Raw genomic sequence first — 24449 nt, forward strand, 5'->3', positions numbered from 1 at the left:
ATTTAACTACAGTCGACTCTCCATAACTCAATATCCAAGGGACCATCGACTTATAGAATTATCGAGTTATAGAACACATCGACACAAAAAATCCTAAAATCAAAGGATAAAATTTCTGTACTTCAAATACGTTTATGATCTCATTTGTAAGAAAGCAATATTATTTTGTTGATAGCATTTAAAAAAATCATATTTAAAAAAGCTTTTCTCAAAATTCTCGAGAAATCACTTATTTTTACTAAAAATCAACAATGTTATTTTCGGGTTTTTTTTTCAACTTTCATTACAACATGCAAGTCTTTCTTCACTTCTAAACAAAAAGATCACTTTTTCAAAAAAAAAAAAAAAGATTCACTGTTTCCCTGTATAAAAAGGATTTTTAGAGAAATATCGAGTTATGGAGGGAAATTTACCTCACACGTGACATCGACTAGTGGAGACATCGAGTTATAGAAATATCGACTTATGGAGAGCAAGATGTATGGGAATTTCAAGGGACCGAAAAATCCATCGAATTATAGAATATATCGAGTTATAGAACATCGAGTTGTGGAGAGTCGACTGTAATAACATATTTGTTCCACAGAGCTATTTACAAAACACCATACATAATCCCTCCTTTCCCATATCCTTAGGCAAAACACTTCACTACCGCTATAAAATAAAATAAAATAAAATAAAATAAAATAAAATAAAATAAAAAGTTTCTATTGTAAAGTTTTAGAAAAGAATAAGGAATGCTGTGCCTTCTTGAGAACGATTACTAAATACTTTCAATGAAAGGCTTTTTTTCCCTCTTTCCACATTTTAAGGGTAAACAAATAATGGGTATAAATTATTTCTCCAAAACTACAAACTATCAAGTCCTACAAATTTTAAGACGCATGGTTCAGTGTCCAGTAAAATACACTTACCTGAATTGAGTCCCATCTTCAAATCAGCAAACGATTCCGACCGGCCGATGCCCAGCAGAGATTCTAACGACGCGTCGAAGAACCTCATCTAGAACGGTAGGGAAAAAGCTCAGTTAGGCCAAGAGCACGAGACGATAAATGGCAAAAATCTCACTGTTTTCCTATACACAACAAACTTATCAAACTAATGTGTTGCTTAAACGCTAATAAAATATCTGACATAATCCGACCTTGGCACGATTCACACATACACGCACAGATAGTTTGCCCGTGAAATGATTAGCCAGAACAGAAAATAACGGAACTAACCAGAACGGAAACAGCTCAATGCTCAGAATAGCCCAAATGAAACTAGGAAGAAGTATCAAGAACCTTAATCCAAAGAAGAGTGACGAAATCAGGAAGAGGAACGCAAGAGAAGAAGAAGAAATTGTGAAACTGTAAGCCACATCTACTATACTTACGGTCATCGAAGTGGTGAGGCCAGTATGTTCCCGGGTATCTTTTACGACCTTTTACGGTGAGATTTTGATTTGGCGCGTGAGGACGGTGGATTTTGATTTATTTCAGATAGGGTTGTCGGATGTTGCAAATTTTGATTTTTTTATTTCGGGTCAATTTGGGTTTTTGTTATTTTTTATATTGTTAGCAGCGTGCAGATAATGTATAAATAGAGAGATAAATGTTCAAAAGTGTTAAAGCGTATGCACAAACAACGGAGAAAGAGAGATAGCTATATATCAATAGGATTCGGTGGTTCCGTTTGATCGAACGACGGAATGAGGCGGGGGTGAGGTTGTTAAGGCAAAAGATATAAAAATTTATCAAAAGGACAGCACTGGTGCCTTAGCTCGAGAGACAGAACAAAAATTGCTTTCCATGGCCGGAGAAGGAAAAAATCGATATGTAGAAACGTGAGAAAACAAGACACGAACCAAAGAAAAAGTTGTTCAAAGCATGATCATAAATTTACAGTGTGGAGGCGCAAAACAAAGAAGTGTGTTAAAATTCCTAAGTGGTAAGTGGATGTGATTCAACACGAACAAAAAGTGTGAATGGAGGCAAAATTGTCACCGATAAAATAAAGTTCTTGAATTTGAAGCAAGTTGTTTTGCCCGGCAGCTGTGTATATCAGCGACGACGAAAACGACGACGTTGACGACGACATTTGGCACAAGAAAGCGGAACCGTGGAATTTTTCGAGGATAATACTGTACCTGAGAGAAGTTCGGCACGCTGGCTGTCTTTCGCATCGATAACGTCGGACCGCGGACCTGTTCCAGTTCCTTCACAGCCACACTCTGTCGTAAACGGTCCAGAGTGAGAATACTTTCCACCGCTGAGACTCCTTTGGTATATTTTTCTGAAATGACGAACACCAATATTATTACTAAATCTACTAGACAGCACACAGTACTAAACTTACCGATATATGTTTCACCATCGCTTGCGGACACATCCTCTCCAGTTGCGGCGATCTGGGCCAACGATTCGCGATCTTCCAGCTCTTCGGATGCCTTTGGAATGTTGGACACAACTTCGTATGTCACACCCGATTGTAGCGAACTGGATTCAGCGCGACCAATGCGCAACTTTTTCAGTCGATCGGTGAAACTTTGCCGTTTGTAGATGTTCAATGCTAATCGCTTTCGTAGCACCAAATCCATTGGCGCGGGATGAGACAACCGAACCGTTGTCTTCAAAATCAGATAAACTCGCTCGTTAGCCTCTGTCATTCGGTTCAACGCTGGGCTGTCGTGTATCGACGAGTCCCAACTGCAACAGGCGCAAATGTCCTTATCCTGGTGTTGAATGATTTGCAGGTTGTAGAACTTGTTTCCGTGTTCCTTTGGCAAGATAGAGTTGATACCGGCGATTGGAACTTCGTCGTTCACGCTCTGAGTGGTCAGATCGTCGGCATTGAGATCCAGAAATAGGACAGGTACGTGCGGCTCCATCCCCAATGGTGGATCCCAGGATGCTGGAGCACCAGGAATTCCAGAACCTGGGGCTGGTACAAGTACGGCATTACGTTCCTCGGTCAGCGAGACCCATTGATTGACGAGACTTTGCTCTCTTTCCTTCTCCTGCTCGGTCTTATCATCTTTGTTGATCAGCTTCTGAATTTGTTGATCCAGATATTGCCGCCGTCGGCCAAGAGCCTCACTCCATTTGTCTCGTAGCACCGTGAGATCTTCCTCTTGATATGAATCCATCGGCTTCTGCAGCTTTGATCGCACAGTAACGCAACCCACGGAAACGTTTATGATTGACTGACAAATAATTGGTAGTGTGCCGGAGTTCTGAACCGGTTTAACGCGGACCAAGACTCGTCGCTGAAAACCTTGTCTTAATTGATAAACTCCACCGGTCAGCATATCCTTTGAACACTGGACATCTACCGGGGCCCAATCGCCGTTATCATTCAACTCATGAATCTCAACCCACAGTTCAATTTTTCGGGACAGTTCGGCCCATCGATCAGCAAGTGATCGTGCCTTGGCCTGTTGCTGTTCGACTTCCCAATCTTTAGCACGTGAGAATCCAACCGACCGATGGCCCCAAACTTCAATTGACAGAGCTCCATCGGTACAGTGTTCCAGAAATTCTTCGTTCACCGTTACGTTGAAATCATTTTCATGGTCAAATTTAAAGGTAATATTTTGATTGTGGGCAGCTACTTCCTGATTGGTGGCCGGCACGACTGCCACATCGTGATTCCAGAACGAGTATTGACAGAACACAAAATTGGACAGGTAGAGCGGTAAGCCGGAAGCTTGCTTGATGCTGATCCGACAGGTGACTTGATTACTGGGGGGATCGCACATATCGTCATCTTCGTGACTGTCCTGGGAGCTTTCCGAAGCCGATTCGTTGATTCGATCTTGCGGGAATTGGCCAGCTACTCGGCTTATTTCCACTTGTAATCTTCCGGCCACCTCTCCTTGCTGACTAATGATTGGAGTGTGATAGTCCAGTTTAACGTCGTGGAATAGGACCTCTAGGAAAATGTTGGCTACACCGATGAGGTTATGGTTCTCCTGCGACTCATAGAACGGATCCGATTTGTTTTTGTTCTCGTCCATAAGCGTGAAGTTGTTATCCTTGAACTCTTGGTACCAATCTCGCATGTCGATCAGCTTGTTCTCCAGCTTTTCCATGCTCCATATTTGGCTGCCGGAGTTCATTCGACGCACGAGAATGGCCGGTTCGCTGACGAAGGCACCCCGCTTCCGGTTCGGGCTGAGGTTGGCCGGCGGAATCTGCAGGGTGACGCTGAATTTGGTTTGTTTGTCCATCTCTTCGGCGAGCACGTTAGCCTCTTGGACTAGGGAGTTGGCCCGCACAATGTCGGTTTTGAGTTGGCCTAGGGATCGTTTGAACATTTCGTCCCGCTCTTGGGCCCACTTTTCTACGCGCAGTTGAGCGTTTGGTGTGTTTGGAGGGAGTTTACCTGGGTATTGGGAGAAATGGTACAAATAAGAAAAACATATTTTATCGCATTGCAGAGAGTAAAAACAGATTTGGATTGTATGGAAAACTGTGCATCTATTTAAAATACAAAATATACCTTATCTAGGACGCACTTTAACTAGTAGGAAGAAATGGAAAGTTTAAATGTAGAACGGCAAATCACGTAAACGATGATCCGTAGATAAGAGTATGTAAGCTACCAGGCGTCCCCATGAATATTTATTTTGATAACTTCGAAGTACTGGCCTTAACCTACTAAACAAGTTTGCGGAAGACGTTATTTTTTTAAATAGTAAGAATCTTGAGATATCCGCAAATCGAAAATGGCATGCTCACTAGCGCAACTTGATCACCGAATTTGAAATCCTTCAGGCATCGGACTGAAGAACAACTTTGTTTTGTTAGTGGGGAGGGATCATAGCTGCAAGATCAGGATTCACCTTGGTGAGTGATGCGATTCATGCAACCTCAGTTCAAAAAATCTTCTATTAGTACTCTAAAGACAACGTCAACATACGGCACTTACAGTGACGAACTGTACATATTTTGTTAAATCAATTCATTTAAGTACATACTCACCGTTTCATAATATACGTACGTTTCAAAATATGTTGTTCATTTAAAATAAAAGCATGAAACGAGCTCACTAGATTGATCCTCATCCGTCCTTGATTGAGCAGCTGTAGCTACTTAAATCAGCATGCTCATTTCACAAAATCAAAATATCACCCCGACGACGCGAAAACCTGAACTCGCTTGCACTCAGAACATGTGCAAACTAAAGCGAAAAAAAAACTACGAAGACACAATCAACGATTTTTCCAGTGAAGATAAACGATGAACGAAGCCAAAACTTAAACGCTCAAGAGCACAAATCTAGGGAACCGGACAGCGATTCAAGCTGAAAACCTGAGCGATTGGTTACCACCAGCGAATGACCATTTGATCAAGCCCTCAGCTCAACCCGATCCACTGTCCGGCTCTCCTAACCCGCGCTCCTGAAAATTCGAGGTCCGGCCCCGATGCATCTTCACCTTCTGTTTGGGCTTTAACAATGCACTAGCCAGCAGAAATTTGTTTCATCTCAGTTACGAAATTTTTCATGCATTATATGGATTGAAAGCTTACGTTTGCCATGTGTGTAGTAAAAATAGGGCTTCCAATATATGTTTTAAAAACATTAGGATGGTCAAAATCGGTGCTTTTACCCTATAGATTATATAAAAATGTGTACCAAATCAATCCAAACCAGGATTTCTCCGAACATTGATTTAGAGAATAAAACAATGGTTCACACTGAAAATTTGATCATTTAATAACTTGTTGGTTGCGACCAATCGAAAATATTTTCAATTCAGATCATTGTTATGTTCCGTAGATTTGTGTTCTTGAACATGTTGGCGTTCATTTTAATTCATCTTCAGATTGTGATGTTTCCAACGTTTGGTGGATGATGAAACACAATTTTTTGCGAGTTTCCTACAGTATTGTGAAAATATCTGTGGATGTTTAATTCTTGGTAAATTCAATAAAAACACATAACTAAAGGTATATAGAATTCAAATTTCCGAACTACAGCAATTCTGTAGTTCGCAATCAACGAGTTTTGATATATTTGGCAAAAACCAAATACAGTTCTATTTTAATGCCGCAGATTCACATTTCATGCCAGGAATGAAGTACAGTGCTGTTCTGAATAATAGCAGCGCATGTCGATTTTCATACAAAATGCTCAACTTTGACATGTTGTAGTTTTGTTCCCTTTCAAGCAATCGAGTTGAAATTTTCTCCACAGAACTACAAATATGCCCAATTTTGTAAACACAAAATTTCAAAATTTTCTAAGCCCCTGCCGGAAAGTGAGATACTAGGTGAAATTGTTCGAAAAAATAGCAGTTTTAAAAATTTGAATTTCGGCTTGACATTATAGTTTTAAGTTGTATATCACTTACCATTGGAACAATCTCCTCCTACTTATCCAACCTACACCTAAACCGAAAATGTTTAAAATATTTGTAGAAGAAAAATTTTAAAATGAAAAACTGCTTTTTTTTCGAAAAATTTCACCTAGTGTCTCACTTTTCGGCAGGGACTCAGAAAAAACTGAAATTTTGTAGTTACAAAATTGATCATATTTGTAGTTCTGTGGAGAAAATTTCAGCTCGATTGCTTGAAAGGGAACAAAACTACAGCATGTCAAAGTTGAGCATTTTGTATGAAAATCGACATGCGCTGCTATTATTCAGAACAGCACTGTAGCTTCCTTAATCAAAGATAACATGTAATTCCATTATATCAAAATTAATGAAAGCTTAACCAACATAAATCTCAATATATGATTTTTGTTAGAATTATTGAGTCGATTTACGCGTGCCGAAAAAATCGGATTGCAAACTAAGCTCCGTATAACCTGACATTGTACACTCCCGTGCAAAAGTTTGGGTTCACCCCATAAAAAACATACAAAAGTGTTCAGTCCATATCTCTGTGATAACACGTTCAATTGAAACTTTCTAAGCCGCATTCGAAAGGCAAAGAGTTATTCTTACTTCGTATGTATTTTTCCAGAAACATTCTTTGAACTTTGTATACTAAATTTTTACTTAAAGTTGTGACATTTTTCAAAAAACACACTGCAAAAACTTAGCTAATTTTCTCAGCATTGGATCGACCAAAATTTTAAAACAAAGTGAATCGTAATTTTTTGTTCTTTATTATTTAGAGCACTCATGAAATTTTTGCGGACAAATCTGAAAACTATTCAAAATTAATGAAACAGTCATTCAAGTCATCGTGTAAAAGTTTGGGCTCACCCCTCAGTATGGTGTATCGTGCAAAAGTTCGGGTTCACCTGAACTTACTTAAAAACACGAAACATCTGTGAAATCTCCAACCAATCATGTACGCGCCGTTATTTGCGCTCAAAAAAGCTTTAAACTATTGAAATTGGTTGAAAAATGTCAGAGATATTGACAAAAACGATGAGCGTGTGGCTAAACATTTTAAGGAAAAAGATTTTTTTTTTGAGATTTTTAAGAATGTTTCCGTAATATCTTAAAGCAATTATATATGTCGTAAAATTGTAATCCGTAGTGGCGAATACCGGTACACCTTCCCTAATTGAAAACACTACGAGGAATTCCTAGGAAAGTCTCTCACAGAATAGCTGGATAAATTCCTAAGAAAAACATAGAATAAATTCCTGAAAAAAACCTTTTCTGATGTTTTTCTTAGAGCAAAGCAGGAAAGAATTTAAAAGTTCTGATCAGGTCATCAGAAAAATAAATTGTGGCGAAGAAAGGCAAAATACATATACAGCCATTCCATGAAAAACCGATCTAGTGGGTCTCCGAATTCCGTGAAAATTTGCTATTTTGTTCCTTATCCGAAATAAGGATACACGTATTTTTGGATTTTTTGATTAGGGTGACCATTCCCGAAATAGGGTGACCAGAAAAATCGCGATTTTGCAAAATTTTTATTTATAAAAAAATATAACTTTTGAACCGTTCGACCGATTTTCAATCTTTTTGGACGAAATGAAGGCTAAAGATTTTGACTTTTCAGGAAAAATATAAAATTTCACAAAAATTGTGTTTTTTACATGAAAAAACTCAATAGTTTCCGTTTTTTCGTGTTTTGAAGGCCTCGGGACTAAAGGGGCTATCGCTGTTCTCATTTTTTCTTGAAAGTTCAGAAAATTTTACGTATACTGTCAAATTTTCAGCGATGTATGTTTTTTAGTTTTTGAGATATATTTTTTTGAAAATAAAAAATCAGTCATTTTTTATCGGCACACACTGTAGGTCTCACCGCATTAGATTTGTAATGTTTAAAAAAAATATAACTTTTGAACAGCTTAACCGATTTCCAATCTTTTTGTATGGAATGAAAGCTTAAAATTTCAACTATTCAGACAAAATTGAATCACATCTAATGCACCTGGAAGAATTGTCTAAAAACGGGAATGTTCTTGCAAATGGCAAATTCCTCAAAGTAATTGTTTGAATCATTTCTGAAATAATTTGAGAAAGGATACGAGGAAGAATTAAGGAAAAATGTATATAGGGATATATTGATACATATATTGCAATGTTCGGTAATCCAATCCGCATGGTTATTAAATTAATTAACACATTACGCGTTGAAAGCTGGGTAAATTATGGGTGAAATTATGACAAAATACACGTTCTCGGTTGGATTCGAACCAAGGACTCTTGTATACTAGGCGAGCGCTTTACCAACTAAGCTACCGAGTCACTTAGTGACCCAATAACTCAGAAGGTTACAGGTTTCAAAATTCAAATCCCCGCAGATCACGCAGACCCTTTCCATAACCCATATCCATCCAACTTATGTATACTACACACGCGGACAGAGCGAATGAGAAGCTGCGTGTTCTCAGTAAGTACTCGAAAGACAACGTGAACATACGGAAAGTCAACACTTATTGCATAGAACCATTCAAAGATTATTTTGTATAATGATAAAAAACTGGCATAAGGAAATGTATGGGGTTTTCATTGTTAATGTACAAGAGTTTATGTTGACACTTACAGTGACGAACTGTTCATATTTTGATAAATCAATTAATTTAACATTTCCATCGCTATCACCGAATTGATCATCTATCCTTGACTAAGCAGCTGTATTTTATGTTAATCAGCATGCTCGTTTCACAAACGCTAACGAGTGCTAACTAAAATCTACAGCGATAAAACGCACTGCCCAGCAGAACGCGTGTTGAGTAAACCGACTTATTTCAGCATGATACTTTTTTAAAAAATTGCACCATCCGAATCAAATAATTTTCGAAGACGATAAAAACGTGACAGATCAATTTTCAACACATCCGTTCGCGCACGCTGCCTACTGCAATCTCTATTTAATAAATTAAAATATGGAGATAAGCTTTGATCCGTTAACAAGAGTTGCAAGGTAACTTTTATTTTCAAGTAATATCAACATATACTTTTTCAGGGTGTCGATTCAAGTTTGAAAATAAAATTCCCTGACTTTCCCTGACCTTCCAGTCATTTTCCAGAAAAGTTCCAGACCACTGAGTTGGTTAATTTGAACCGAAATAAGTAAGATTTTTACAAGAAGATACATATTCGTTATGTTATAGGTCGTATGAATAAACTGATAAAAAAACTTTTACTTTATTGAGATATATGTACCTGTTAGATGACATTCTTGAACGTTTATTCAAGGTAATATGATAAAACTGAACAATTGAGAATCTATTTACTTTTCTAACTTGACGATCCGTATGAACAAAGATGTTCCCGGTTACTGAACTACCTCAGACCTAATTTAAAATTTTAGGCATGAACGAAAATTTTGGACTCCTTCCTGATTATAACTTTTTTATACAAGAGGCAAAACTATTACGATCATCCACCATAGTTTTTTAGTGGAAAAAAGCTATCCTGTTTCTTTTTCCAGGCAAAATTCTAGCCATTGCTATAGTACTTTCTTGGAGAATTGCTTCAAGGAATTCCACATAGATTGCTCAGAAATTCTTCTTGAAATTCTTAATGTGATTATAGAACGAAGCCACACCTCAAATTTCCAAGAGCACAAGACTTGAGATCCAAACAGTGCTCCGCCTTGAAAATCTATCCCATTGGTCACCACCAGCAAGCAAGCAATTTGATTGGTTTTGAACGTGAACTGCTGTCAGATACTCTCGTCTTGTGCACTTGAAAATTCGAAGTTTGGCTTCGTTTTATAATCACCAGATATTCCTTCAATACTTCTCAATGAACTCTTGAAAGATTTCCTCCAGAAGCTCCTCATCTCCCAGATTCTCTAAAAATTGTTAGAGAATTTCTTTCAGTCTTAAATATTTCTAAAAATAGCATTTTGATTTCCTAGAACTATTTTAGGAATGCTTTTAAAAAATATTTTTCAGGATAACATATTTTTTTCAAATTGTTTTTATTTATTTTTTTCTTAGAATATCTTTGATAATTTTTCACGATGATTCGTTACAGTTAATATTTTAGGATTTCGATATGCATGACCCCTAGCTTTTCTCCCGGAAAAAAAATATCTAAATATTCTTAACGGAATGCATTCAGGGCTTGAACAATGCGCTGATTAGAAGGTTTCTAATGTTTCTCTTGTACTTGTCGTACCTTCAGCAATGCTCCGAGGAACTCTTCTAAGCACTCATCTACGAGTATCTCTAAATAATATCACAAATTGTCTATACTGCCCATAACTGCATAACAGTCACATTCGACATGTTTGACAATTTCGAGTTAATACCGGGGAGAGTCATCAAATGACAAATACTTTCGATCCACTTACTAAAATCTGTGAGATTGTTCTAGAAAATTCGACAAAAATACCAAGTTGGTTTATCACATTGGCAATTGTAACCGCATAACAGTCACATTGAGATTATACATGAGCCTTATAATGCAGTGGCAACGAAATTTCTATCAGAATTTTTTTCTGACTATTCACCCAATAAGCGATATGAGTTGTACACAATTTCAGCCTCAAATAAGCCTTTTGAATTCTTAGTGATTTTTTTAAATATCAGTTCCCTCCCATACTGCAATGAAATGCAAACTTGGTATCACATTTACTCAATGCCTACTTTTGTCGAATGTTACAAATATGCAGTTATGGGCAGTATAGCAGGGCTGAGAAAAACTCTGAAATTCACTCTACAGTAGCCAAACAAAGCCAATCACAGTCAGCGAAGCCAGTGAAACTCACGTCCATCGCTGCTACAGGCAAAAAGCCTTGAAAATTGCAAAACACTTATTGCTAAGGGCAACCCAAAATTACTGTAAAATATGTTCTATTTTCCGCTGCCTTTCCCGCACACGTTCAGAAAATTCATGAACCCAACATAGGCTGCTTAATGAGATTCACGTTTTTGAACTACTGTACTGAGAAGAGCCACGTGATTTTCGCAAAATTCAAGCCTACTACTATTACTATTCCCAGCACTGGTCAATAGATTATCAAGATTATTTCAAATGATATTCCTGAAATTTCTGCTTTTCAATGATTACTAAAAATAATAGAGGAACTTTGAGAATCATCCTCAGAATTTCTGTAGAATTTTCTGCGTCCTGGTTCTTTAGTCGAGTGGTTAGAGTCCACGGCTGCAAAGCAAAGCCATGCTGAAGGTGTATTGATTTAACATGATCAATTACTTTGTAGACAATAAACTCGTTTGTCCTAGCAAAGCTCGCGGTAAACTCTCAGTAGCAAGGTACCCCTCGAGCTGGGTCTCAAGGTCGGCTTACTACCGGGCAATCGGAGGGGCTTCACGACCAACGTGCAGATACTGTCACCTTACTTGGGTTATGGGATTTTAAAAAGGTGTAATTTGAGGAAACTAATGACATTTATTGAAATTCTATTGTAAATGGGGTATGGGTTGAATTTATTGAAAATTTATTGCAATTGTGGGTGTAGAGTGGGTGTAGAAGGTTTTGGGACACGTACCGGTACTGTTGGTGATGCTGATGTCTCGATGCCGATGGACGAGCGCTCGCCGACGATGTCTCTGCGGGCCGGCTGGATTGGCCCTCCGGCGGATTTCCCAGCAGGGTGATGGCGGTAGTGGTGGTCGGAAAATTGACTGGTGGATCGGTGAGTAGATCGGCTTGACGGAATGGTGCGATCTACTTGTCTCCCTGGCGTCTTCTCTCTTTGACAAGCATCGACAGAGCCCAGGACAAGGCCGGATTGACTCTGCCGAGAGAGGTCCTCCTTTACGGTTAGAGCACCTTTGGGCCCGAGGAATCGCTCCTTGATGATTATGGCCTCGCAAGACCAGAGCGGCACTAATCTTTTTCGGTTAGGCGTAATGGCCAACTAAGGGCCACTATGCCGAATCGTGTGCTTCACCAACTTTCGTTGGAATTCAAAATGGCGGAGTACCTTAAGGTACCACAAAAGGTCCTGTGAGGGCAACGGGGATGGGTTTTAGAAAATTGCTTACTAGTCATATTCTAGTCTAGCGTAAGTAGTGTTAGGGAGAAAGTTATACAGGCATTGAGGAGTGCAGTCCTACCTGATTGAACACTTAATATCACCCGTTTCACTTCACCACTCACTTGACTTACAACGTAAGGACACTTTTAATTTTCAATTTTACGATCCGAAGCACACGAACGCCAGAACTTAAGTGAGAGATGGCGAATTAATTTTGCGCCTCAATCCTTAAATCTCTCCTATTATGAGACGTGCATTGTTACCACCCCTTTTGTATGATATTCTACGCCCGCCGAATATGTATGTTGTTGTACCCACTCAGTTATGCAATATGTCTCCCACTTGTACCCACTCTACTTTGTAATGCTTTAACAATTTTTGAATTTGAAATGACTAACCCTACTAATCAACATACAATTTTTATCAATTTACATTTAAATAACCCTACTAATTCAACACCTACTAACCAAAGAAACGTAACAGTATCAAGACATATAAAGCACACGTTAAAATTCTAAAAATCCTGTAACACTCGGTTACATGTTGTAGTATTGATATTTTTTCCCTGACCTCAAGTTAAATTCCCTGATTTTCCCTGACTTTACAGGTCAAAAATAAATTCCCTGACATTCCCTGACTTTCCAGGTTTTTCCAGGTAGTCGACACCCTGTTTTTAAATTAATTAAAATCAAGAGAATTCAAAAGCTATCATGTATTAATACATTTTGAGTTTGACACGATACTTTGAAATATAATCAGCAGGACAATTCAGTACAATGTGGGAACAAGATTGATTGTTGAATAAAAAAAAATACAAACTTTTGACGTTAATTATTTGTGCCTGGCAAACAAGCGGTTTCCAACTACACTTTATACGATTCAATTTCTAAATATGGAGTCGAAGACGCCATTTTTCTAAGTGGTCAGAATTCTAAGATACCTTCAAAATAAAAGTTTCAAGCACTCTAACGCCACCTGGTGGAAAAATCTTGAATTTTTTGACTTGAATTATGATAGCCCCTGGTTTATTAAACAACTTTTCCATCTTACTAAATGGTCAGGCTCCGGTGATATCTGAAAAACAAAATTTTCATGCTCGCTAGCGCTGCCCGGTGGCAAAATTTTGAATCAACTGACTCCATTAATTATAGACCTTCAGCTACTGAACGACTTCACCGAAAACGCCAGCTTTTGAAGGAGTCAGGTTCCTGAGATATCCACAAAATAGTTTCGTGCGCACTAGCGCCACCTAGTAGCAAACTTTTAAATTTACTGGCTCACAAAATGATGGCCTTTGAGCTACTGAACAACTTTGCCGTAAGCGGCATCTCTCTAAGTTGTCAGGATTCTAAGATAACTCCAAATAAACAAATTACAGAAAAACTTCTAAACTTAAATAAAAAATCATTCTGTATAGTTATTGGACTATTTACAGGACATTGTCCAGCTAGATATCATTTAAAGAAGATGGGTCGAAGTCCAACTGATATCTGTCGGTTTTGCGACTGTGAGATAGAGACCTCTCAACACTTGCTTTGTGAATGCTCAGCACTATTTGCGCAAAGAAGACAGTATTTCAACAAGGGCATACTGAGTCCTTTTGAAATTTGGCAAGGAAATCCCAATAAGGTAGTTGAATTCATTTTAAGAATCATACCAGATTGGGGTACGTCGCACTATCAGTCAACTGCAGTTACTCTCAATAGTAACTTGTCGTCCTGAAAATATGCGAAAAATAAACAGGGGTATACCACAATAGATCAACTTAATGGTCGCAGTGGTTCAAATCCCAACAAAAGAAAAAAAAAAAAAAAAAAAGATATCCGCAAAACAAAGTTTTAGATGCCCACTAGCACCGCCTGATGACAAAATCTCGAATTTCTTGGCTCAAATAATGATAGCCCTTGAGCTACTGAACAACTTTGTCGAAGACGCCATCCTTCTAAGTGGTCAGGCTCCTGAGATATTTGAAAAACAAAACTTTCATGCACACTAGCACCGCCTGGTGGCTGAATTCCGAAACTGAATAATCACCGCATGTCAGCGCTTGATCTCCTAAACAACTTTGTCGAAGATGGTTTTACTATATTTTATTTGGATCGCGAGGTATTTCATGTTGAACATGAAAAACCAAAGGTGTTGTACTAAGTACAACACGCGACTACTCACGTTACAAAAACTCGCGCGACAACCGAAAGGTTAATATGATACGGAAACTCTCAAGCAGTGTTGATAGACTCACATTCAAAATCTCAATCAATACGCTCTCCCGTGAGAGCAAACTCATTAGAGATCTGCTTCACAAATCTCACGCTTGAGATTTTGATGCAAAATCAACTCAATCAACTCAAACCGTAAAAAATGATTCAGTCGCAAAACCCGGTGAAAATTCGTGAAACCCGAATGTTGTTGTTTACGTTAGAAAGGATTACTATAATTTTACCAGACTAACAAGAAATTATTGCCGTGTGTGAGTAAACTGTGGAAATACGAGACAATGAGTCAAAAAGGTGAGCCAACTCATCCATGATTTTTTGACTGCTGAGTTGCATGATTCACAACTCACGCATGAAAAATATCAAGCGTAAGTTATGAGAAATTGAGTTTTTCACAACACTGCTCTCAAGACTATTTTATGATTCACTTTGGCATGGTGTTTTTATTTTGTTTAAATTGTTTTTATTTCGGCAATAGAATTTACTTATGTAGTATTATATTGTCAACTGTGGCCCAATGGCTTTCAAAAATCTCAGAATGTTTTAGAAATGATATATGTTTACTTAATCGAAAGTTATAATTAAATTATCTTTGCAATATTGAAATTTGAATCAGATAATATTGTATTGACCAAAGAATTAGAGATTCATTGTATATATCGACATCCATTTTCCGAAATCACTTATAGCGACATCTCCATATAACGACGGCCCCTTGCAATGTCGTTATAACAAGCTTTGACAGTAAAACACCCCAGAAGTAACCCTTATAGCAATTCCAAAACTTTTAAAAAGAGCTAAATAGTGCAACGCTTTGTCCAAATAGTTTACAGTTGGTCCCGAGATGAACTAGCCCAGGGCTAAAAATCTCGTTAATAAAGATAGAAAAAAAAAATAGTTTACAGAATTTCCATACTTTCTTACGAAAATTAGAAGTGTTCCAACTCACCTAGACGGAATGGATCGTACGGAGCGTAGGGCGCGTACGGAGTCGTCGGCGACAGGATGTTCCGCAGCTGTTGGAACTGCTTCTCGTACTCCTGCCGTTGCTTCTCCAGCGCGACCTGTTTGTCCTCTTCGTGTTGCTTCTCCAGCCGGGAGATGGCAGCCTGGATCGGATTATTGCTAAATTCGTTCTGCATCAGTTCTTCTTGAGCGTAGTAGTAGTCCAAGTGTTGAGCAGGGGTTTGAGGTTCCGAGGACAGATTGTTATTGTTGTTGTTGGATTTTGGACAGTTCACGCGGAAGAAGTGATGGTTACCCCACAGGATGCGGTCACCGTGGTTCAAGGAGGTTTTGTCCGTTACAACGGAACCGTTCACACAACAGCGGGCATTCTCGATCGGCTCCATGAACAGCTCACCGTCTTCGATGGTAATCAGACAGTGTTCCGGTTGAATGCCCAATCCGAGCAGTTGAATATCAGGCTGTTTGTTAACGTCATTACTTCTACCTCCAATTAGCGTAACATCCTTGAGATAGTACACGAGCAGCTCATTCAACGAAGGATCGGCGTTCAAGTTCACTAGATAGTACTTGTTCTTCTCCACTTTGATACCACTATCCTGAACACTGATTCCCATCTTCTCGAGGGCCTGCTGTCTTTCACTTTGTATCTGTTCTGTCTTTTCTAGCTTCTCTTCCCACGTTTGCGAGATCTGCTTCATCAGATTTTCACTTTCCGCCAATTTGTCGTGAATGTCTCCACGCTTCATATCTCCAATGCTTGCCCCGGTCGCATGTTTCAACATTTCCCTCAATGTTTCAACCTCCTTACGAAGTTCTCGGATGATTCGAGCATTAGGATCTTCATTCACCACGGCGTGATTCACGATTCGTTTGGCTCGATCCGCATACCTTAGTGTAGATAGTGTCTCTTCGTAATTATCTGCAGCCGGTGACAATGTTGCCACCATGACGGTTTTGGAGTTTCCACCTAGATTATCCTTCAGCAACCACGTCAGCACCGAATCTCGATAGGGAACAAACTTATCTTTGTTTCGATTCCCACTGGCCTGGTCAGCTAGCTTCGATATCACCAAACCCAACGTGGTCAAACTTTTGTTGATGTTGGAACCCTCCTTCAATCGTTCCCCCACAGCACCAGTTTTCACTGCCCGTTCACTACCGGCCAAATCCACCAGTGAAACCCGGGACACCTTCTCGCCCGTCACGCCGGAAAGTGTGTCGATCAGGGTCTGCGTGAGCACCACCGTGAAGACTGCATGCGAACGGGACGATTCCGAGTTCATGTTGGTTGCCGCCACCGTCCGGGATTTGTTACCCTCGGCCATCAGGTTATCGATGTCCTGTAATTAGATAATTAAATAAACATACTTTTAATAATTTAAGCTTTCGGTAAAGGTCAGGTTTCAGTTGCGTGACGCGCGATGCGGGATGGCTGGGAGGTGGGGAAACCACAAAACCGTAATAAACGTCAGCCGAAAAATCTCGACCCGAACCTCTGTCCACAAACGGGATCCCAATCACATTAATCTGCAGCATAATTACAGTCCATTTTACGTCGCTTGATTCAGCTTAGATTTTTTTCGTGTTTGGAGAGAAAAACCAAAGCGTGACACGCAGCCATATGTGGACCGACAGCCAACCGCAATGAGCGATAGGTACGGCTCAACGCGTATAGCAAAGTGGGGCCAAAGTTCTAGTGGGGTAAAATTTTCTTTTTGAGATTTTTTACTCTATTTTGAAATTTCTGCTAACTTAATTTTGAAATTCCTACTTTTTTCTTTGTTTCGGTATGATTATAAATCATTATTATCAAAATTTCATGTTTAACCATGGTTTTGCAACTTTGTATTGATCAAATTTCCTATTAAATGATAGTGTTTGTTTTTCTGCAAACATGACTTCATTGCTGGTATAATGTATTTCTGTAACTAAAATATCAATATTTTGTGTAATCCTACTCAATGAACTTTTAACCCAAACTAAATTTGAACTTTTGCTTCATAGGTGGGGTAAGAACTAGTTTTGGATAATCGTTTTTCAAACTGTTATGTTTGAAAATAGGAAAATATTCTGTCATAAGTTTATACAGAAAAATTGGTCGAACTTTTGCCCCACCTTACCCTACAAAGATATAGACAGCCGGTTCTGTTGGCTAACTGAGCGACCCAAACGACCATGCGGTAAACCCAGAACAATAAATGGAGTAAAAATCTCCGGAGAGCCATTTGATTCTTCTGGTTCTTTCTTACGTGTGTTTTATTTTTTGCGCCACTTCTACTAGCGTTGGATCCTTGTCTCGTAATTCCCGGAAAGAGGTTTTTCCTGACTACCATATTTATGGACACGCTAGGCGGATCCGTGCAGAAAAAGCACAATGTTTTAGTAGAGTAACGAAACGGTATCTCACTCACGGTCACAGGACGAGGCCAGGGGACGAGTGACAGAGTGGGAAAATGTCGCACAAATCGTCTGAACTGAAGCGAAACCAGCTGTGGCGACTGAGTTTGGTCCTTGTCGGAGGTCTTCTCTCGACTCCCTAGCTTTGTTATGCAGGAAAAGAACAATAAATTACTCTATCGAGATTCACGATTTGGCATCCCTGGGGATATAGGTCAGTTGCCTAGCTTTAGCTGCAATAAGTCCGCCGCCGTGTTGCGAAACGGATAAGTTTGCAGGCGAAGCGGTGCCTAATGGAATTATATTGCTCGGAAGGAAGTTTTTCAATTGCCGACAAAATGGAGAAATGCCAGAGGCCAATGTCCCTTAGTTCTAATGGATTGTGAAATACGGAGAGTGTTGTAACTGGTGTCTCGAAGCTACATCTAAGTTTTTAGAAGGAATCCCAAATCTATATCTTTTTTAAGAACTATAATGCCCATAAAAGCCTAAATGTACCATAAGAAAATAGCGCTCAGAGTTTGATGTTTGTCATCTCAAACAAATGTTTATATTTGTCTGTTACTAGTAACTACTAACTAGTACATACCAAAAAACAAAGCTTTTAAGGCATGCAGAAATGAATTTTATGAAATACTTCGTCTACACGGAGGACAATGTCATAGCTGGAAATCCATAGGATGGTATTGAGAATAATGTTTTAAGAGCAGTTTGTTTCAATTAACTCAAATGAAAAACAAATCGTCTCGAATTGTCAAAACCTGGAGAGTCTTAAATCAAACGCAAACTTCAAATCCCCATCTATTAGATATGTTTCAGTTTATTATGATTTGATTTCAGAAATATAGGCTGGCTCATCTAACATACAGACATTTTATTTGAGGTGCTATACTATTTTAATTTCGTACACATGCGGTATCCTCACAAAAAATGTATTATAGAAAACTACTACGATTGGCTTCAGTTCATATAACAAAAAAGTGGTATTAAGTCTCCCCAAATGCTAAAAAAGTATTTGCTAGAGAATTTTAAATAGTAAAGATACCTATTGGGCCTTAGAAACAAGATGTGGTTTAATTTCTTTACGATTCTAGTTACCTTTACATTAGTAGAATTAATTGGTATTTTCGAAGATAAGTACCATGACCCCACAGTTATGGATCAAATAGTGTGGAGTCCAACCTATGAAATTCAATAAAACGACATGGAAAACGTGAAATTGTAATTTAAATGCATGAATTGAATCGTTTCAAATTGGAACTTCGGTTAGTAAACTGTTTTGAGTGTAATATTTACATAGGATTGCATAGAAATTAAAAATTGTATCGGTTTCTGAAAACCATATTATGGATCAATTTTCATATTATGGATCAAATTGTGACATATTGCGGATCAGTGCGCAAAATCAAGAGATTTTTAACTCAATGCATCTGTATTGAATGATTTGGCGAAAGTTAACAATGTGTCACATATTACTGCACAAAATAGCAGTGTTAGAGCTGTAAACAAGGGTAAAATGTCCTTATTGTGTGATACTGCGTTGTAGTAACTGAGAAATGAACTGTTTTCGCTCTACATCAAGTTTTCCACCCATTTTTGTCTGCTAAAAAAAATTAAATTTACAAACCTTGATATTTTATTAGTCTTATCCTTAGTGCGATTGTTCGAAAATGTCGAATCCAATGCTTAAAATGGAAGAAATCTACATTCTTTGGAAGTGATCCATAACCGTGGTAAACAATCATTTCCTGGACCATATTATGGATCACTAGTTAGAAAGGCTAATATTCGGTATTTAGAATCAACAATCAAGAAAAATGTTTTCCAAAGATGAATTCATACTTAATTGAAGCGAATGAGCATGGTTTATGCTATAACATTTGAATTTTACCACCTGTGGGAGCTTATGAATGCTGACGGCACTTCTTACAGAAAACGACCATATAATGATAGCTGTGTGGTACCAACTAAACATTTGTCAAATACACCATTATTTAGTGGTTGAATGTTGTGCTTAACATTACAAATGGTAGAAGACAAATAGTATAACATGGGAAAAATATGTTTTACGTCACTGTTTATGTTTTGAGCGAGTTATCCGATGTTAAACGTCAAAGTGATCCGTCACTGTGGGTGATCCGTAACTGTGTGGGCATGGTACCAACTAAAATATAGACACACCATTCATTCCCGTACAGCTGATCTTGTCTAACGACAACGCACAAGGGCAGCCACGGTGAAAAGTCGAATATGTATGTTAATTTCTGCACCTCGGTTACACCCGCCCTCATCATTCAACTCTTTACCTGTTGATACAAATGGCGCAAAGTAGGTAACTTCAGTAGTTCAGTAAGAGCGCAACAACCTACGGGCACACTATAGATATAGGTTATGTGAGCGTAGTGGGAGTCAGATGACTTGACTGAATCGAAAGCGCGCTCGTGTGATGCATCATTTCTTTCTTTGAACAGCAACAAAGGCTATAACAGCACAACTTGGAAGCAGTAATGACCTAACGATGGTAGCTGATGCCTTTTATGATGTTTGAGATGGCGATACCTTTACGGATGCAACTCTCCATGGCTACTTGTTGTCGTGACATAGAAAGGTCGCAATAGTTGACGATAAACTCCAACCGCCGCAGTCAATCATAACTAGACTAAATAACTGCTTTAAAAATGTTGTTACAGTTTATCAATCCACGCCACCACTTACATCAGTAATTTGAATTTAGTATCCTTCAAAACAACCATAGAACACACGCTAGTCTGGTTGAATTACCTCAACACCAAGTAAACCGAACCGTGGAGTAAATCGATGAGGCCTTGAACCTTATTTATCCGCTCATGTGGCGCGATAGGTACCACCGCAGTATTGAAGCTCCGATTATGCGGCTTACGGAGTGAAGGGTAAAGAGCAATAGAGCACAAAAGGCTGACAGCAGGCAGTTCCTGCCACATTGAATATGATCCCAAAAAGGCATTATTCCTGCATTACAAAATGCGTTCACATGACACATTCACCGCCAACGACAACATTGAGTCTCCAATGCCTCCTTAAGCATACTTACTTCACTACCCGGAAAGAAAACTTGGTCATAATGAGATGCATATGATATGGAGAGGCAATTGTAACAGTGCGCGGTGGTATATGAAGTATTCCATGGGCTCCGCAAAATGTCAATTTATGCAAAGTGCTTTTCGTCCTGGTTTCGTTAGAAGGACAATCCAGGCTGTACATTAGGGTGTTTCAAAAATCGTTTTTGTACCACACCGCCCATTCAATTCAAGACAAAATTCCTCCAAAAATTTGAGCTTATTCAGATGAAAACTAAGTATACACAAGCCCCTCAAAGCTTGTAGGAGAATTACTATGTTAAAAGCAAGCATTTCTCGCATAACTATGTTAAAAGCATGCAGTTTGCCCATGTGCTCTTGAGGCTGATGCATTCATCAGCTACAACTTTGCCGAAGACTGTTTTCAAATCGGACGCCTCAGTAATTAGTTATTGATTTTTGTATGAGTTGATAACATTTGGCTAGAATAATTGAGCTGCTCTTCAGGCATCACTGGATATGTGCAGTGAAACATTTGTGGGTGCTATCTTTCGAGCCAGATGCAGCTATGTAGCCTGTTCAGAAGATAAATGAGCATTGTTGGAGAATTTCCGGTTGGATGTGAATCGATAACTAATTACTGAGACGTCCGATTTGAATACGGAATTGGTATACTTTGAAGAGCTTTGAAGCTCTGAAGAGCTCAGTTTTCATTCAAATGAGTTCAAGACACACGGAATTTGATCTAGAATCGAATGAGCCGTATGGACAAAATATAATATTTTGAACCACCCTACTGTACATGTGTAAATAAGAAAAAAAAGAGAAAACAAAAGCATTTCGATCAAGCCTTGTCAAATATATGAAAATTGACATTTTCCAAATTCATACGACCAGATTAATAGCTTAGCAGGAAATTGTAATATTATTAGGTAAACTGGAAACATTTCAATAACATTAGTATTTGTCTTTTCTTACAAATTTATAGTGTTTCTGTCATGATCTTTCCAAATCTATCAGAGGCGCGTCAAAACCATGTGTGAGACAAACGTTGGCTAAATCTTTATGTCCACACGCTCAAAAAAGCGTTCTGGAAAACGTGAACTGTCAAAAATACACCGTGAACTACCATGAACGATCTCGTATACATGATCTAGTTCACGGTGTATTTTTGTTTGTTGACGATTCACGCCTGCTGTTCACGGATACGAGAACGGATTTTTTTCTGTGCAAGGATGTTCAGTAAAATTTTCAAATTTTTGGCAGAAAATATACTGTTTCATGTCGGTCATTAACACAAGACTGAGAAAGCTTCAAATTCATTGGTTAGATATCCTTCAATTGTGATTTATTATTTGATCAAAATTTTAGTATTTGGAAACTTGCAATCAGAAAACACAGTGTGTTTGTTTGACAAATTGAGACATGAATTTGCGAAAAAATACGCGTTCTAGTGAGACTCGAACTCACGACTCCGTGTACGCTAGACCGGCGCTTTAACCAACTAAGCTACAGAACACCTTATGATTCTGCGGAATAGAAAGCCAAACTGAATCCGAGTACTAACTATAAACACATCTCTTTTCGCAAATCCATGTCTCTTTCGGACTTAGATGCCAAACCCCCAACACGCTCACGTTTGTATCTCCCGATCGCAAGTGAGAGCGAATTGTTTATGGATACTGAGTTCTTACGCTCTACAGCCGCATACCTATAAGCCGAATGCTTGCCGGCACGTTGGGGGTTTGGCATCTAAGTCCGAAAGAGACATGGATTTGCGAAAAGAGATGTGTTTATAGTTAGTACTCGGATTCAGTTTGGCTTTCTATTCCGCAGAATCATAAGGTGTTCTGTAGCTTAGTTGGTTAAAGCGCCGGTCTAGCGTACACGGAGTCGTGAGTTCGAGTCTCACTAGAACGCGTATTTTTTCGCAAATTCATGTCTCAATTTGTCAAACAAACACACTGTGTTTTCTGATTGCAAGTTTCCAAATACTATGTTTCAGACATACCAGCAAATCTGGTTTATGCCAGTAAAGGGCAAACATTCATTAATGTATCAAAATTTTATAACTTAACAAAAACTGCGAAGCTCAACAGTCTATAATTTCCTTATTAAAACATCACATTTCTGTGAATCCGTCTATTTTTTTTCTTTGTGTTCTTCGCAGAATTGTGATTCCCGTGCACGCTTAAAAAAGAGTTCTGGAAAACGTGAACTGTCAAAAATACACCATGAACTACCACAAAAGGTCACATAAACATGATCTAGTTCACGGTGTATTTTTGCTTGTTGACGAGTTCACGTCTGCTGTTCACGGATACGAGAACGGATTTTTTTTCTGTGGGATAACTTAACAGAGCTTACAGAAAGAAACTGATAATTGCTGTACTGTCGTGAATTACAAGTCAGTCCCATATGTAAATATAGTGAGCAGTTTTGCGCTATTTTGCCTTACTTAACAGAAAAAGTCGTGCTGTATCAACTGTTGTGAAATTGAGAGATCATTGGAAGATATGTTGAAAATTGATATCCACTCCATTTGACTAATGTTTCATAGCTGTGGCACAAACTTAACAAGCTAAAGTTTCATGGGATTCTCCAAAATATACTCTATGTATTTATGAGCCCAGATAGCCGTAGCGGTAACATGCAGTTTTTTAGCATGACCAAGCTGAAGGTCGTGGGTCCTTGTTAATAACTGTGGAAGTGCTCTTGAGAACACTCTGCTGAGAGGTAGGTTCTGTCCCAGTTGAGAAGTAACTTCAGAAAGAAGAAAAGATTAGCTAACTAACGCCCAGTGATCTTATTTGAGATCAGTTACTTCTACGAATATAGTTAAGTTTTTAGACAAAATGGATGGATGGCATCTTCGGCAAAGTTGTTAAAGGGTCAGTGGATCGAAGCATTTTAGAGTGGATCATGGTATTGCAGTGTGGATTCTTTGATTCCAGTGTGGCTCTTGGAATTGTAGTGTTAATCGTAGGATTTCAGTGTGGATCCAGGGATTGTAATGTGGATCGCCGAATTCCAATGTGGAACTTTGCATTCAGTGTAAACCCTAGTATTTCAGTGTGGATGCTGTTATTATGATGTGGATCCTAGCAATGTAGTATAGATCGTAGATTTTCAGTGTAGATCCTGGGATTGTAGTGTGGATTGCATAATTTCATTGTGGATCTTGAAATGCTAGTGTGGATCCCAGAACTCCAGCGTGGACTCTGGTTTTCAGTGTGTATCCCTTTATTCCAGTGTGAATTCTAGGGTTGTGGTGTAGATCGAAGGATTCCAGATTGAGTCCTGGGACTGTGATGGAACTGGTAGGGTAATAATGTCGATCTTGGTATGCATATGGATCCTTGGATTTAAATGTGGGTATTGATATTCCAGTGTGGATCCTAGTCTTGAGATCCCCGGATAGATACATACTAGGATTCCAGAGTGACTCTTGGGAG

The 24449-nt window shown here is 38.8% G+C and overlaps 1 protein-coding gene across 5 annotated transcripts in view; it reads right to left on the reverse strand.

The window, feature by feature from the left end:
- The window catches only part of LOC5571294 (kinesin-like protein KIF13A), a 131956-nt gene that overhangs the window by 31289 nt on the left and 76218 nt on the right, over nucleotides 1–24449 (reverse strand). For 3 of the 5 annotated variants that reach the window (XM_021840152.1, XM_021840154.1, XM_021840149.1), the window contains exons 4-8: nucleotides 15522–16881; nucleotides 2341–4368; nucleotides 2132–2277; nucleotides 1379–1426; nucleotides 915–1002 (exon numbers count right to left, since the gene is read on the reverse strand). In XM_021840152.1, coding sequence (XP_021695844.1) covers nucleotides 915–1002; nucleotides 1379–1426; nucleotides 2132–2277; nucleotides 2341–4368; nucleotides 15522–16881 — 3670 coding nt within the window. The remainder of the gene's footprint in view (nucleotides 1–914; nucleotides 1003–1378; nucleotides 1427–2131; nucleotides 2278–2340; nucleotides 4369–15521; nucleotides 16882–24449) is intronic. The other 2 variants (XM_021840153.1, XM_021840150.1) reach the window with 1 other exon arrangement.

This window comes from Aedes aegypti, chromosome 2 (assembly GCF_002204515.2).
Source record: "Aedes aegypti strain LVP_AGWG chromosome 2, AaegL5.0 Primary Assembly, whole genome shotgun sequence".
Taxonomy (NCBI): domain Eukaryota; kingdom Metazoa; phylum Arthropoda; class Insecta; order Diptera; family Culicidae; genus Aedes; species Aedes aegypti.